A 17,801-nucleotide genomic window follows, 5' to 3' on the forward strand; every position below is an offset into this window, starting at 1 on the left:
GCGTGTAATCCCCTCATGTTTATTCAAAGCAGCCGCGCTCGGCCCGAAACCCATCACTTTCAAAAGTTGTTGTTCACTTAACAGAAGGAGACAATCACAAATACGACGTTATTGAATATGATACACTATTTAGCTTATGTTTTATTCAACTTTGTCGTCGGACTAAACGGCTTTTATGTGGAAAGGTATATAAAGCCCCCGGAACAACTATCAGACGCTTTCAGATACGATATCTCCCTAGACCAAGCCGGTAAACTTCATTTATTTTGGGATATTTCTCCGAAAACCGAGGACATATTTTTCCTCGTGAAAGCCAAACTTGAAGAAGGCGAATGGTTGGGCATCGGTTTCTCCGATTACGGAGAAAAGGAAAATGCGGATTTGGTGATTTTCTACAAAACGTCGTTCAAGAAATTAGAATTAGTGGTAAGTTCGGTCGCTTCGGGCTTTTTTACAATATCTATAAACGTATCTATAAACTCATGGATGCCGATTTAGGTGTTGAATTGTACGCGCTTGAAAATGCTTTTTTGACTTAATGAGCGAAACTTTTGGAACCAATTTTCAAATATATATATATATATATATATATATAAGCTACATATCAACATTGACAACCTTTCATTTATTAAATTCCATTGAAGTAAGAAGATGGTATCACTTTTTCATTATATATAACTTTACGTTTTACTGTCGATTCGATATATTTCTAAGTTAACATATATTCTATGATATTGGATTGCCCCGAATACTTGAGATATCGATTGACTAGATGTTTACTGATGATAACTGTATTCGGCCGTTTAGAATCTTATGATAAATATTCGGTAATTTCCGAGTAATTTCCCGCATTTCAAAACAAACAGACTGTCTTCTGCGGTGCTATTTGCTGGTGCAGTCGCAGCGCGGGACAAGACGACGCAAACTAAGTGTTAAATTGCATAGTATAGATGGTAGTAATTACAACTGTTGACAGATTCAAGATTTTGAAATGCATACTGGTACCGCTGTAAGAAGTAAATATTTGTCAATGATAACTACTGAAATTAATGACTTTTAGGTGTCATTCGTAAATTCTAATAAATAATGTCAGAAAATAAACCTTCTTTGTATAACTAATATGTTTTCCATTCTCATATCCCACCGTCTTCAGTATAGTAATATCTGGTAAATATTTGTAAAATCATGCTTCAAATCAGACCAGTTTCTACAACCGTGATGTGAGCAATGAATACTGTTAAACAGCCATAGACCTTTAAATGATATCCATCCATTTACGTGGCAAAATGTTGTTTTACGAAACTTTCCAAAACAGCCTACCGACCACCTTATAAAAAGCACCAACATCGTGTCGATGTCCGCAGGCGGCTGAGATTGAGAGAGAAAGTTGCGGTTTACGATGGCTTGTGGTATCGTTAACGTCAATATCACACCCTCTTATCAGACGAACCGAAACCTCTTAATACCATTTAGCCAAATTATCTTCAAGTGCCCGTTTTACGAACACTGTTATCAAATACCGGTGACGCTATCTTTGTGTCGTCATGGTTACTGCCGTTTCATTTGACGTGTTTTGCCGGTAAAATTCCAGAGTGAGTTATGCCCCGTCGCGGTGTTTGATGCTTTCATATCTTAATGAATATCTGTCGTCACGCGGGTGATGTATGAAAACGATTTATACGTTGAAAACGATGGAAACGCGACAGAAAGTTTTTGTTTATAACCATTTATTGGTATTTAGTCATATGACATCGTGAAAGTAATTCAATTGAGAAATGATTACTTTTATTTTACCACCCTATCATTCTAAATACATTGTACAGTTAATCAACCAATTGAATTCAGTTTTACTATCATTATCTGTGGTTATCCGGAGATTGAGCTCAAGTAAAATGATTTTATCATTCATTTTATCATGAGGCACTAAATCAGCGAGCTTTTCGTATATATGACACCTTATCTGGAATAAGATATACTTCTAAAAAGAAATTCGATTCTAGGACACCTTCACAGATAACAAAGGCGTCGTGCACGTAGATAAACACCAGGACTATCAATTATTGGGCCAAAAAACTACCAAGGACGTTACGAAATTGACTTTTAAACGGAAATTCAACACGTGCGATAAACAAGATTATAAAATCGATGTAAGTATGTGACACAAAAAACAGGGCGGATCATGAATTCTTTTATTCTTTGAAAGATTATCTCCTGCTTCTAAAATCAGCTATACAATATGAAGCCCTTACATCGTCAATGGCAAACAGCAGACCAAAAAGTCAATTATCAACTGGGGCCAGTTGCGCCCGTCATGACTTAAGTCCAAAAATGGTCATAAATCTTAAGACTGGTCTTAAGCTGTTAGATTGGATATAGAACTAAATTGGTCTTAGACTGGTCATAAGTCTAAGCCATGACTATGCAACCGGCTTGCTTCAAAAAATTTTCATGGATAAACACTATATCCGTGTTGTGGCGATAGTATCAAGAGAACCCACAATAATGAAGAAAATTCCTATATTCCTGAGGATGACTCCATTAGGATATACTCGGAATGTTGAATAAACTACTAGCTCGAGGAAACATTTTCGGAATTTATTTTCCTTCATTATCGTGGGATTCTTTTTTTACTATTCTAAATACCGTTTTCGTCGCTAGCAGTTGTTAACAGAGCGGTTCTTCTTTTCGGATTCAGAATGGGACTACGCATGTTATATACTTCATCGGCCGGACTCCGATCGTCAGCCCACGCGGTCAGAATCTGTTTAAATTTCAAGTCGGTCTACAGCGGACGCAACTCATCAAAAGCCAGATTCCACTGCCCGATCTACCAGACGACGTCAAAATCTTTGACATGACCGTAAAAAATGTGGGAAAATTTCCTAAAAGAATCGTTCAATTTTTCTTTATTTGTATAAAGATTTAGAAAATATATGTTGAGACGAATAGTAGTAGTGTATAGGTTAACTATTTATTTGACGCACGAGCTTTCGCTTCTAATGAATAGCAGCTTCATCAGGTGAATGAGTCATTAATTCACCTGATGAAGCTTCTATTTACTAGAAGCGAAAGCTCGTGCGTCAAATAAATAGTTAACCTATACAGTATTACTCGTCTCGTTACTTATTTTAAACCTGGTTAACACGGCTACTCTACGAAAATATATGTTCTCATTTCATCTAGGTACATGTTCCGTCAGATGAGACGACTTATTGGTGTGAAACGCATTTACTTCCTAATCTTCCTAGAAAGTCCCACATCATAAGAGTAAGACTGGACGATAGAAATGGATTATCGTTTAAGTAATTACACTATCGTCATCGAAATATACTTTGCATTTTAGTACGACGGAATTGTTTCAAACGGCCACCGATCTTTGGTACATCACATGGAGGTTTTTCATTGCGAAGCGCCCTCTGGCGTTAAGATTCCTATATTCCGTGGCCAGTGCCCGGATGAAGGTACGATGATGCAGCGGGGTCCGTCACTTCTAGGCATGTGTAAGCGAGTCATCGGCGCTTGGGCGATGGGAGCCCCGGTAAGTTGGGTTTAGGTTAAAAAACGTCCGTAAGACAATCGCAGCGTAGATGCGTAAATCTACGCAAGTGACTGTCTACATTTCAATCGAAGAAAAACCCACACTATAAAGAAACAGTAAAACAGTAATGACGATCAAATTTACGATCTATTTTTCAAAAATTAGAAAATGAAATAATGAATGTTGTTGTGTTGGAAATTTCAGCCGATGGTTTACCCGGAAAACGTCGGGGTTCCAATAGGCGGCGACGAGATGTCGAGATATGTGGTGGTTCAGGTTCATTTTAACAACCCAGATCGCGTTGCAGGTACAGTCGTATGTTTTTGATATACCCAGGTATTTTCTTGTGTTTTTCAGTGAAAGTGATTGGAATATAACGAATGGCTTTTGGAAAATTTTCATTGCAATTTTCGTAAAAATTCATGAAATAACAAATAAAGGAAAAATTACTATTGAAAAAGGCTAAAATTTCTAAATGTTTTTTCACCCAATTAATTTGAATTGATTAAAAAGGTATTTTTGTTTTCACGGTCGAAGATCAAATAGTTTCACCGGCATTTCCTTTTCAATTCTTCTCTTCTCTTTATCTCATTCTTTTCTCTTTCCTAAGGGCTGCTTTCTTATAATATAAGCTAACTGTTGCTTCAAAGCAGTCCTTCGTCTGATATCGTTACATTTTTGTTTTTGCATTAACATTTCATGTGAAAAATAGATCATATCGTTATCATTTTCGAATGACGAAAAACGATTAACGACTGAAATTGAAACCTATAAATTGTAGGACAAATAGACAGTTCGGGAATTCGATTTTACGTTAGCGACGAGGAACGTCAATACGAAGCTGGAATTATGGAGCTGGGTTTAGAGTACACTCCGAAAAATTCGATTCCACCCAGAATGAACGCTTTCACTTTAACCGGTGATTGCATTTCAGAATGCACCAGAACTGTGAGTAGAGATACAAAATTGGATTGCGCATTTTAAATACCAACGATTTATTCATTCTTACCTAATCGTGAAAGAATCTTTTTTTACTTTTCTTTTAATTCACAAGGAACGTTCTATCAGATTTCCCTACCTAACTATTGTTACGTCATAAGAGAAATAACCCTTCGTGTATATACGTAAAACGATTTTCTGATACTCATGATATTGTTCTTTTCTATATTGAAAGGCTCTGCCTGCCGAGGGTATAGTTATATTCGCGTCCCAGTTACACACCCACACGACTGGCATCCGAGTTTACACTAAACACGTCAGAAACGGGATCGAATTACCGGAATTAAACAGGGATGACCATTACTCCCCGCATTTCCAGGAAATACGACTGCTAGACACCCCCAGACGTATATTACCGGTAACTAATTCAATCTTCAGTAGTTCTGTGGTTGCGCGCATCCAAGGGCGGATCTAGTAAAATTGAAAGGCTGGGGTCCAGAAGTAGGGAAATGGCATTTCTCAGATAGGGCTAGTAAGTAGTAGGGCTAGTCAGTAGTAGGGTAAGTAAGGCCCCCCACCTCGGAATTCGATATTTTTGTAGAAACAAACCCGAAAACAATAGGTTTTCACGATATCTGTCTTGGCGTTGGTAACCCCGATGGGAAGTCAGGGATCCGGGCCCGCCGAGACGACCCCTAAATCCACCAGCTGCATCAGATGAAACTCTGGGGCTCGATCGGTCTGAAAAGTGAGATATTCTTTCAACTGCCCTTATTTCACAGTGTTGAGGAGGTCTTAACATTAGATTGGAATTCAAAAAGAGACTTTTCTTTCTCCGATCCAATCGAAAACTTCACGATCATGTTTTCCAGTCAGTTAAAGATTAACGAGTAATGCTATTTAGTTTTTCCGCTGTTAGGAAATTATTCAGCGTCTCACTCATTTTTATACATCCGATTTGAAGCTTATCTCTCAACATCTCGCTTTATCTTCCAGTGATTTATACTTTCGAGTACTGTTATTTCATCGTTTCGTTTTCGGTTAATTGTGTCTCGGTAATTTTTTTTCTTGCCAGGGTGACGCATTGCGAACCTCGTGTACCTATAAAACGACGCATAAAGAACAGATTACACTGGTAAGTGCATGTTAACTACATGTGAGATCAGACGATTTTACTACCGGAAAGCCACGCTTCTTTTAGAGAGGAAACCCTGAAAATAATGTAATCAACTTCTTGAGTTTATTCACGGATATATAAAGCTTCGGTAGAGAGTCCATTGTTTTAAATAGCCACGACAAGACGATACAAACAACAGTGAAATTCGTCTTTAATTCGATCGATTTCGGGATTGCCCCATCCCCTTTTCAAGAACAATATAACAGGAAGTATGTATATACATGGATTGTAAATTACAGAAAACAGACGAAATCTCAGCATTACGAAATATTTCGTCATAATGAGTAATATCTATTTCTATGTATGAATTAGATTTTCTAGTTTACACGTCAGTGGTTCTTTTTATATCTTATTTCGTTTGTCGTTATCACCATGCGGTCTGCTGTAAAGCTCCATTTACAACTGCATCACAACCACTGGAGTCAGACGGGGGACTGGATAAATTTGTTTTACACCGAAAATAGGATATAGTCGAAATTACTAGATAATCCAAGCTCCGTTTTAAAGGACGTTACGTCTATGGTTGGTCCATGGACGCTAAAACCGTAGTCAGAGTCCATGGTTTAAAGTCGTAAATCGTTTAGGAGCGGTATCTAGGAGAAATGCCGGTTTTCCAGAAATGCCAGTTAAATCAAATATGATATAATGAGTACTAGTTTAACGCTGTATATTGAATCAAGGATTTTTTTCCACCGATACTAACGTTAAATCAGCGGTACCACGAGGGCTGTTTTTCACACCGGCCGATTTTAAAGGTTATTTATGTTTTATGTTTCCAGGGTGGATTTTCAATATCGGATGAAATGTGCGTCAACTACGTTCACTATTACCCGAAAACAAGTCTAGAAGTTTGTAAAAGTTCCGTCGATACGAACGTGCTGAATGGATTCTTCAAATTCATGCGCCAGTAAGGATAGTTCCGACGGAAGCGTTTTGATCATCGTCGGCGGAAAAGCTCGAAAAATTCGTGAAATAACCCCATTTAGAAAAATTCTGATGACGTAATAATTGCTGTTGAATGAATGGTATTTACAGGGAAAATAAAAAATGTTTGGATTTACTGAGTGTTAACAGTTCTCCCTCACAATACATATAAGTACACATAATTTCCATCTTACTCTTACTAAATATGCCTATTCCTTATATCTGTCTAAGCTTTTATGACATTTATGATACTTGTAATAAACTTCAGACGTCTTATTTTTCCCATTTGGAACAGGTATGACCTGGACGACACGTCAAATAGAAATGATGTATCCAGTAATCTCAAGTCGATACGATGGACGCCATTAACGAGTTATTTGCTGAATAATTTGTACAATGACAACACGTTGTCAATGCAGTGCAATCAGTCGTCTGGAGAACGATTTCCGGTACGTTGAAAATGTCAACATTCCTACCCTGTACTCGAGACACTCTCTCTTCAGCAGATATCAGGTTACCGTTATATCGAAACTAGGTGTCAGTTCCAGATGGTGAGACCTGTCAGTACAGGTATAGTCGGGGAGTCGGTATAACCGTGGACTCTAAAACGAAGTCAAACCGTGGAATAATCATCTTGATTACTCCGAGGTCAAACCCAATACCTTTTGTCATTGGTTTCCATAGACAAGATAGTCTGTGTTAGTAAATTGAACAATAAACCCACAATCAAAGAAAAACAGTTGGAGCATTTGACGTTCCAAACTCAAATGCTAAAACAATATGTAATAAAATGTACAAAGTTTTTTGGAAATGCCTCATCGCTTTTCAGTGGAAACGTTAAATGCTCTTAAAATTTTACTATGATTGTAGATTTTAATGTTCACATTTAGAAATAAAATTATATAATTGTGGAATTAGATTGAATATTCGCATACCCCACTGAGTGTCTAACGTTATTGGATATTTCTAAGAAATAGAATATACAAGAAAAAGTCAATTTATCGAGACAATAGAATCGTTCTATCGGTTTTTCAAATCATTTTGTGTTTGTATTTTCAGGGTATTTGGGAGAATATGCGCCAAACGGTTATCGAATATCCCCTTCCCATACCTCGAGATGAATGTAAAAACTGTGACAAGGAAAATGAGTAAAAATCGAATATATGTGTACGATAATAAACAGTTAGCATCTAGATTGTATTGTTTATCATGCAAGAATAAACGTTGATTTAGACTCATCAATTGAAGAAACCTTCACTCGTGTTTTAATGGTTGATTTCCCTGCAGTACGGAACAGGATTGCGATATTCAGCCCGTAGGTATTTGTTAACGTCGGCGCTCTGGAATTTCATTCGTTCGCTTAGAAAGATGAAGTCTCTGAATTCTCGTGTATTTGGGGGCTTTCACGGCTGAAGTAGCTCTTCACAAACATGTCATCCCGATAGAACAAGATAAAGTATGCCGCGTTATTCCGGCGTTTTTATCCTGTTCATTCGACTTGGGATTTAGTCTATATTGTTGCCTGAACGTCCTGAGAATCAATCTTTTTCGAGTGAACACACAGAGTTAGTGCACGCTGGTTTCTCAATTGAAAACTGTGTAATAACGGTTCGCCCCAAGACTACATGTAAATATCGCTCGCTGTCCAGTTACAAGAATTATCATTTGTTTTCATAGAAACACCGAATGAATTGCGAAACATTATATTAATTAAATCTTTGTCTATTTTCAAATATCAATATCAAATTTCACGGCTAAACAAGAATGATCTGTTGCTATCCGAAGAAATGAAACTTCATTTTGAAAGCGCGCGACTAGATTTTTAGTCCCGATGCTGCATTATAACATCCAATGTCAATATCATTAATAAAAGGATCAACATTTTCAAGATGGAATCATGCAAGGTTTTCTCCTTTGAAATATTATATAAAGTATAAGACGACGACAATGGATTGTATACATATCGCGTATCAGGTGCGCGATGCAAAATACGGATTATGTTTCTACAAATAAAAGGCTTAACCGGTGGCGCGAGTAGCGATCACGAGGAGCTTTAGTTTGACAAGCAGACGGTGGCTACAGACTACACACCGAGCAGACGGTTTCTAATCAGTTCCGATGTCGTCACGCATCACTCAGATCCGTATAACTATTGTGACGATATTGCTACATGAACGCTAGAGAATCAGATCTTAAGGTACATACAAAAGGCAAGATGGTTAGGCATTTTTCGGATCAATGTTGTGTAGTTTTCGTAATTATTTTTCAGCTTCGGTGGCGTTTGAAGCGTCGAGGTAGGCTACTACTATCACTGCGTGTTTTATATAGTTCGAAAGAAAATCATAATTTTTGAATCAATGAGTTCTCCTTATTGATTCAGATGGCGATTCTCGCATATATCTTATGTAATCATGTATATACACATTTTCTAATGCATTTTATTTGCAGCTGTTTAAGTCGAATGAAATTGAAAATGGATTAGCGTAACGCTTCTGATGCTCAAACAATAGAAAATACCAGATGACTGAATGGGATGAAACAGTGAACTATTGCTAAAACGACACTTTAAAAGGCCATATTTCACGGGAAATGCAGTCATGAGGCAGTGTGACACACGTGCCTTTAATGTTCGATGACTTCCTGGCTCCTCAGTAGAGACTAACGTTTTTAGCGCTCTAACCCGATTATGGATAGATTGTTTGACTTATCGGATCTGAACGACACGGACATCGGTACAATACGTCCGCCGAACACAGTAACTCGCAATGGTAAGGTCTTTTTATTTGGCGTCATTGTGGCTGCAATATTGTTCAATCCATTTGTTTCACGTATTCGCCCATCCCATTCTATGAATAGTATTTGACATTTTGCCAATCAGTCAATTCGTCTAGCGCGCAGGAAAGACGTCCACGCAAATTGATACACGAGCACTTCTTAAGCCATTAAATCGTGCCTTTATTTCCACATATTCTCAGATTTTATGTATGCACGTGACTTTGTTTATGGGCTTCCTGATCATCGGACCCAATCCAGATTCCATATCGAGTATATATATATCGTGGGTTGGTCTCGAAGTCATCATTTATATCGCCATATCTCTTACTGCGTGCCGTCAGCATACACGCAGGAAACCGTGCACATAAAATGGACGATGGTTAATAAATGTTCGTTCTGGGAATCTTTTATTTTTTACGACATCCGTAATATTGAGATAAACGCCAATACATCGCGACGCGTTGGTCTTCGATAGCAAATAGTTCACGGAATTTCTCCATTACGCGCTCGCTCACTGGCCATATAAACGTGCGAGAGGAGTCGACCTATGACTTGCAACGCGATTCATCACGAATCTAATTACGCCGCCGAAGTCAATTGATCCGTTGTTTTTTTTTCATAGAAGAAATCATCAAATTACAAGAAAAAGAAATTTAGCGCCTGCAATGGTGCGAGTTAATCCGATTTAAAACACGGTGAACTTCGAAGTGATATAGGCCTATCCTTGGATTGACAGCTGGAGGAAATGCAGTTCAAATTTAAAAATTTGTTTAAGACTATCAATTTCCAATCATTTTGATCAACCAGTTTCGTCTCGTAGATGTGTACACCACCATGCTGATTCGTGGACGACCTATACCGTATTGCTTCCATGACTCTGCATGAAACCGCATCCCTTCCTATTCTCAGAGCACACAGTGGTGTCTACGCGGGAGCCGTTTAACTGCGTTTTCTATCAATCCGGATTCAGAAGAATTTGTCTCGACGCTAACCCAATGAGCATACACTGGCAGGCGAGGTTTGTTGTCATATGACTTTATGCCTTTTTTAAAAATAGCTTGGTTTACGGGGTAGACCTATTAAAATATAATTTCGGAGGAGGAAATACAGATATTAAAAAGAATTTTGCTCATTTTTTCACTAAATTTGTTCCACAGACGGGAACCGAAATGAAAAAAAAATTGTTTTTATTTGACTTTTCTTCAAATTTCGGGAGGCGGTTCCCGTAAACCAAGCTGTTAAAAAAAGCCTTAGTGGTATGCGTCTGAATACTCTGGATTGAACTAATACCAAAAATACATCCTCTTTATGTATTTTTGCTAATACGGATTGATCGGCAAGTGTAGACACTGCCTATATGGAAAGGCTTAGTTCTAAGAAATCTTCGTCTTTCAAGCGCATCATTAAATTTCTTTTAGATAGGTACTCGAGAACATATTAACCGTGGCTACGGTTGTTATCGTTGTCTGCTTCAGACACGGCAGACTCTCAAAGGCAAATCGAGAAAAAAGATCGTCTGCTAAAGAATTTTTACTTGAAAGCTATCGGTGACGTCTAATACTCCTTTTACTTCTTGTCGGAAGATGTACACCACGCATTCTATCAGAGATAATTAAAGCTGGGCAAACAAAAAGGTGGTCTACTGAATCAACAAAGTTACCCGAACTATTTCTACCTCATTGCGAAGATCGGATATCTGGGATGAACGTTTTTGTGTGTAGATTGTCATTTCTTTCGTCAAACCGAATTCCGTCGGGGAATGTTTACCGTTGGATCCTCAACATTCATTAGTGGAAATTGAAATACAAAACCATTGCGCTTACCCTTACGGTTTTTCTAACTTTTGAATTGAACGAAATGGAAATTTTCACGAAGAGCTACGCCTGAGTAAATTAGAAGATGGTGCATAAACCTCGGATTTTGATTAGCTGCTAATGACAACATCAACATTTCCGATAAATTCAGATTCACGATTGAAATTAACTAAGTTATTTCATTTCTTTGATATACGTAGGCACAGATCTTGTTCCTCGTAGGGACTTCGTTATTCAATTCCAGTGGTAAGATAAAAGTAGACCATAGTGACATAAAACTGTTCCACATCTGCTGCAGTCATTCATTACTCCGCCTTAAAAGGAAGTTATCGACTTCACAGATGAATTATTTTCGATACCGACAAATATAATCTCGTGTAAGGGTAACTCACTGTAAAATAGATTGAATATTCGTGCGCATTTTTCGATTCATTCTATAATGTAACTCATCGTCTATAAGAGTCTTGGCATTGAAACTGTAAACTTTTAAGCTCGAGTCTATTTTTGGCTATTTTAAGCAAAGTCAATTATTTTTTAGTATGTTTCACTGTACTTACATATAGATCTCGCATGTAGCATGTCGGTCACGTGAAAAATCATATGCTAGGCGGACATTAGTTTTTGAGGTTGGTCGACCATTTACGAACTAAGCAGAGTGTCAGTAAGTCCGAATTATGGTTCGAAAAGAGTCAATCACGCGATTGAGCATGGTCGCTGTAGTTCGGACTTCGTTCCAAGATGGCCGACAGTTTCACACTGTAGTGTATTGGATTTAATAGTTCCAACCACTAGTTAACTAGTTACGAACATCTAAGTTCGCCCAGGCTGCCGAGCACCTAAAACTACAAAAGAAATATCCGGTAGTAATTCGCCGGTGGTCGTCATTTTAATCATGGCAGCTTCTCCAGTGTCATCAACATTGGTGTAATCCCTTAGTAACGAAGCGTTTGTGCTATACATATCACAATCTACAAAAAGACATTGGACAATTCATCTCCGAAGCCTTTGCTAGTATGTTATCATTCAAGTATCTGTTTTAAGTCTTTACAATTACTTCTTAAGTCTTTTTATTACCAATGTATAATTACTCAAGTATTAGTAATTAGTGTATATAATATCTTTTTATGTTTTCTTTTCTTTCTCAAATTTGGTTATTATCATTGTTAACCTATAATATCTCTTTTACACTCTGTATGTCTCAGTGCGTAAGAATTTTTAAATACAACAAAGAGTCTTTTTGAATTGAATTGAATTATCACATAAGTTAAAGATCCCATACTTGGTGAACAACCGATTGGAAATCTATCTTAGGCCCCACAAGACCTTAGGCCACCAAGAAAGAAAATCAAAGAACAATTTGAATCATCAGTGAATGTTATGCGGCCTCATGCATCCTAACGTTTTCTGAAATTAACCCTATTTATTAAACGAATCATTTGCATCTATTTTGTATTCTAAGACACGGTTTTTCGCAATGACTTCACGATCAACTAGCTCAGCTCCGTCAAGTAAGCGACATGAAAAACCACAACGAAGAAAGAGGCAGCAATATTGTCAATATCTTTCGTGGACGCATGGCAGGGATTGATTAGAGGACCAACGGAAAAAGAACAAAATGCTCTTTGGCAAACATATTTCTATATCAACTCAATCTTCAAGCCTGTGGATACCTTATACCCCGTCTTGTCCATCCGTGTGATGTTTACTCAATTGCGTTCGCACGCGGTCACATCAACGCCACGAAATGAAAGCTGATATTTCGTACAACAGGAAATGTTCTCGCGGCAATGCGTTCCTATTCACTAAATCATCGTTAAGGAAATGATCTGAGAATTCGATGTTATCGTGAGAAACAAATGTTTACCTTCGGGTGCAGGATATTTCATCCAGCGATGAATCGGTGCAAAAACCATAATAGGTAATGTGGCGCAGAGTCCATTTGTTAGTACATCGCGAAAATGAAGTGATTCTGTCGCCGTTGCTTTGTTTTATTAATACGTTGATGGCGGGTGTTATTCATGTTTATATATACACGATGAGTTAGATTTGTCGAGTGAGTTGTAGACGTAAACTCGGAATTTATGCAAAAATGCTTAACCTAAGAGATATAGAATCTAATAATCCCATCCGTAGTTACATGAACAAGACTACATGTGTAATGGTCGTGACAAGTGCAGGAATGATTATCAGCCGGTTTACCGTCACTAAGATAGCGCTGAACTGATATCTGGAGAAATTCTCTAAAGTAACCATAAGAGACGGGGTTAACAGTTCCGTGTACGTTTGTGGTCATTTCCATCACCGCAGAAATAGGTAACAAAACAACAATATCGGTATCGGTTGACATTACGAGCGACAGGTTGACATCACAGCGATTAATGATCCACACTAATGACCTCTTTTTCCGTCGCAAACCAAACGGCCAAAATCATCGTTGCACATCACGTCCAGTAGGAAGATGAACCTTGGGCGCTGGCAAATTGGATTTGTTACTATTGAAGGAAAGTCGTCTAAATGTACATCTACCTGCGAATGTGTAAATCGGCCAATATCGAGCAGGAGTCATGGACGCGGCCATGTAATATAAGGCTGTCCATGGCCAAACCAACGTAAGATTACATGCTGTTTTCGGTGAGGTTGCCATATCACCACTTATCGTGCGAGCTCCTTCCTTACATACTGAATGCCCCTTCAAGGAGCCGGGTAAAATGCTACACGAATATATAAGGCCGGATATATAGACATCTCGTTTCAGATCAAAGATCGATACGTTCTGAAGCATACGGATGCATTTCACAGAGGCAGTATGTGATTAATTATATCTACACATCGACAAAAATCGTCCAATTATTGCGTAAACCGCTCGGGTGGCAAAATGATCGAACGGAACGCTCCGCAAATCCGACTAAACCGAATTATATGTATAGATTGCGTGTTGAACAGCTTTGAGCAATGTCGGTTGCGAGATTTAATTATAGAGCCGTCACAAAATATTAACGAAGCACCATGATACGCCTTCTTACCGGGATACCTGAACGCCGTGACCTAATTGATTTTTTTCCACCACAAAGGCGGAAGAAAAATCGAATTTAAGCCGTCACATTCTTCAGTCGCTTGCCGTTTCAGGGTGGTCGGAACCGAAATTTCCAATTATGTACATGTACTTCGATTAAAACAGAAAATGCTGTATATACGACCGTCGATCACACAACCAGTAGGCTACTACGATTTCTGATTTCAAAATCAAACCACTATTTCGCTCCCGGCAGGTGTGGTGAATTTGTAAGAGACACCAAATCAAACGAAATCTATCAATCAGATAAATAACAGTTTCGATCCTTATTCTAACGGTGGCCCTCGCTTTCCCCACAATGCTTTGAACAAAGTGTATTTTGTAAAAAGCCGACCCGTTTCTACAGCATTTTACTAAAATCATTAGCTTTTTAGTATGTAAACCGCCGAATATTAGTGGGATCTTCTAGAAATTCTGTATGGTAATCCTTCCATAAGAGATGGCTGCCCCCTAACTCTGCTATGACCGGACGACGCTTACAGATCCAATCACAGTTGACGATTTGATAGTTTCACAAACGATTTTGGAGGCAGTTGTCGTTTATAACAGGCTGTTTCGATCAACATCTCAAGGTAGTTATAAGATAAACTGTTGAATGATATTTTTCAGACGGTGAAATGACGCGGGATGATAAAATAGTTGTTATGACGACCGTGTTGGTGTTTTGTTTTCCAATCCTCATCATCGGTATCATTTGTCTTTTGCGTGTACGCGTGCACCTGTTAGACGTAAGGGATAAGAAAAAAGGTCGCAGAAGACAACAACAAGAGTAAGTTACAGATGGCCCTACGGGCAAAGAAGAATGATTTGTGCGGGTATTGTTTCCACGAGTCCCGCTAGAATAAAAAAGAAATCTTCATTTGTAAGACGTCGCATTATTGAGCACGTCATAGCTGTACTATGATTAATCCCAAGATAAGGCTCTTAGGAAAAAATGCCCGTGCATCTCCAACATTGGATAATGAAACCGCAAATTTGTACCCGATATTCTAGGGTTTCTGAGCTTGTCTCGATGTTTTGTGGTTTCAAAATATAGAACGGCAATGTCTACGATTGTCAGTTTATTTTTGACGCCGTAAAAACCGTTATAATAATGTTTATAAACATATCGCGTTATTTGAAGGGTTCTGTGTGAGTCGATGTGTATTACGTCATCAATATTGGCGTTTCAATATAACAATTACAATAATGTGAATTTTGGCACTTATTTTGTAATTGAATATATTTCATAACTCTTATTTCATACTTGATTAATTCTAATATGTATTTTCGAGAGGAATCAATATATCGGGGCTAGACTGGTTGCCGGTCAATTCAATTCAATCATCGATATATTCAAATCCAAAAATAACTTAATCGATCCTTGATATCATGCAATTCATATCATATCATTCATTTTCGACAATATTAAACACTAGACGCGTTTTTTTACAAGGCGTCGATAAACTTTGAAGTTGGTTTTCTATCTGTCTATATTTTTGCCTTATCTTGCAGGTGCATGTCTTCGGTAACGATCCTAACAGCGCCAATATCTCGCGAAAACTCCATGATAAACGAGGAATCTATACGTCTTACGCGCAATACGTCATCGAATACTGGCGATCTCAGTTCACCAAACGATGACTACAGTTAAAGCCGCGCAGACGAGGCGAGAAAAACGTGTACGCAAAATGCAGTGCGGCAGACTCACCTCATTGTATGGGCGGCCATTCCCGCTAAAAATCAGTAAAAATCTCCGTCGGCCAAAATGTAAAATGTAACGTAATATCGTGTAATGTCAGCTAATTGACACAAGGGGTGATACTGTACAGATAGTAATTTTCCGCTTTGCGATGTTTTCTGGGAATGACCGCCCATACCCGAGTGCGGGTGATTTTCTACATTTCGCGCTAAATGCGTACGAACTTTGCGCGGCGGGCTGGAGCTGTCAAATACAAACATTCAGAAACCGTAAACCGCATACGGCACTAAATCAAATTGATTTAACCACCAACATATAGACTCGTTTACATGATTTAACCTTGGAGTAATCAGACTGATTACTCCAGGATTTAACTATGTGCAACCCATGGGCGCTTTATTGTACACATTGACGGCAGGCAGAGGTACAAGGCTGTGGCAGTTGTTTTTATAGAGAAATCATTTTTAATGTGCCCAAACACTCGCTAAGGCGTATCTCTTACAATCTTGTGGTTACGATTACAGAAGTTATGAATAATTTATGGTTTCGTTCAGAGCAATACGAAAGCACTTAGAAAATCATCAATGCCATTGACATTTGGCGACTGTGTATAGTGTATCTTCTTCGATATGTTACCGTTTCAATAAACCTTCACGAAATCTGTATGTTTTCGGAATCAAAAAATGATCGTGAAAAGATTCGCAGAATGAACGTTGTATGCGACGTTAAAGAAAAGCGAAATAAAATTCAGATAAAAAAACCTACTGAAGATAAAGCTGTTGAATATAGCTTTGACTTCAACGGCGAAAAACCAAAACACTTATAAAGTAAGTGACAATGTAAAAATTCAAGAAATTTGACAAAATGGAGGATTTTCTCTCTCATTCAATTGGACTTGAGGAGTCTTTTTGCCAATCCATCTAATTGGTACAGAACTGGAAATATATCGGATATTCAGTTGTTGTCCGCGATTTTTGGCATTCTGTTAAGACATAAATGAGGTATGTACCCCAAAAAGTAAGCAAAATATCCAAGAAAAACAGGTCTCATCCATTAATAAATAGACATTAGGAATATCTAAATCGTGAATTCTGTATCGATTAGAGATTTTTTCCTCCATTCCAGCATTCGAGTGTCTTTTCTATCGCATTACGCGCAAATTACAACGAAGATCGTGTACATCGAGCGCGATTGTCGATGCGAGTAAATCTGACAAGTTCCCACCCACACTTTACCGATATTACGATCTTGTTCGATATCACAGTCGAATTTGGTGTTATACGTACGGAAGCGATAAGGGGCCTCGAGATGTCACGTTCCAACTCGACAAGTCGTCATATTTATGTCGACATATCGCGATATATCGCGTCAAGTCGACATGAATATGTCGATATATCGTGACGTTTTCACGACATATTTCGTTTTCTCGACGACTTTCCTCGCGACAAGTCGACATATTCATGACGACTTGAAACTCAGTCGTCATATTACTGGTGTCCTCATCTTACATTTACACATGTCTTCAAATGACGGCTTGTCCCGTGGAAAATGGGCGAAAAAGCGAAATTTGTCGTGAAAACGTCACGATATGTCGACATATTCATGTCGACTTGACGCGATATATCACGGTATGTCGACATAAATATGACGACTTGTCGACTTGGAACGGGACATCTCGAGGCCCCTTATCGCTTCCGTATATACATATATATGAAATAAAGGGCGCGCACTCAATCAGTCTGAAGAGATTGACTAGAGTAGAAATATGATACGTGGCAGATTCTATTGTTTCGAGCCTAGTATTTCATATATAATGGGGTACTTTTTCTAGAACGCACGGTTATCTTGGGAGTGATTTTCTGTGTAAATTGCTTTCACGG

At 38.3% G+C, this 17,801-nt stretch overlaps 2 protein-coding genes across 4 annotated transcripts; both read left to right on the forward strand.

The window, feature by feature from the left end:
- The first annotated feature begins 104 nt into the window (after positions 1-104).
- LOC141908696 (dopamine beta-hydroxylase-like) lies at positions 105-7,773 on the forward strand. Of its 2 annotated transcripts, XM_074798843.1 has the most exons (12): positions 105-426; positions 2,001-2,147; positions 2,696-2,869; positions 3,184-3,267; positions 3,344-3,538; positions 3,743-3,845; positions 4,320-4,486; positions 4,713-4,895; positions 5,553-5,612; positions 6,434-6,561; positions 6,874-7,027; positions 7,638-7,773. In XM_074798843.1, exons 1-12 carry the CDS (start codon positions 118-120, stop codon positions 7,728-7,730), a joined length of 1,797 nt encoding a protein of 598 aa, XP_074654944.1. In that variant the 5' UTR covers positions 105-117; the 3' UTR covers positions 7,731-7,773. The 2 variants fall into 2 exon arrangements, with proteins under 2 accessions (XP_074654944.1, XP_074654945.1); XM_074798844.1 differs by lacking the exons at positions 6,874-7,027; positions 7,638-7,773 and adding an exon at positions 6,690-6,837.
- An 885-nt stretch (positions 7,774-8,658) lies between these two features.
- On the forward strand, positions 8,659-16,729 carry LOC141908959 (uncharacterized). 2 transcript variants are annotated; one of them, XM_074799266.1, is made up of 5 exons: positions 8,659-8,775; positions 8,848-8,872; positions 9,027-9,346; positions 14,850-15,009; positions 15,735-16,729. In XM_074799266.1, the coding sequence occupies exons 3-5, from the start codon at positions 9,265-9,267 to the stop codon at positions 15,871-15,873; spliced, it is 381 nt and encodes a 126-aa protein (XP_074655367.1). In that variant the 5' UTR covers positions 8,659-8,775; positions 8,848-8,872; positions 9,027-9,264; the 3' UTR covers positions 15,874-16,729. The 2 variants fall into 2 exon arrangements, with proteins under 2 accessions (XP_074655367.1, XP_074655368.1); XM_074799267.1 differs by lacking the exon at positions 8,848-8,872 and having other exon boundaries at positions 8,677-8,775.
- Positions 16,730-17,801: the final 1,072 nt, after the last annotated feature.

Source organism: Tubulanus polymorphus, chromosome 7 (assembly GCF_964204645.1).
Source record: "Tubulanus polymorphus chromosome 7, tnTubPoly1.2, whole genome shotgun sequence".
NCBI classification, from domain to species: Eukaryota; Metazoa; Nemertea; class Palaeonemertea; order Tubulaniformes; family Tubulanidae; genus Tubulanus; species Tubulanus polymorphus.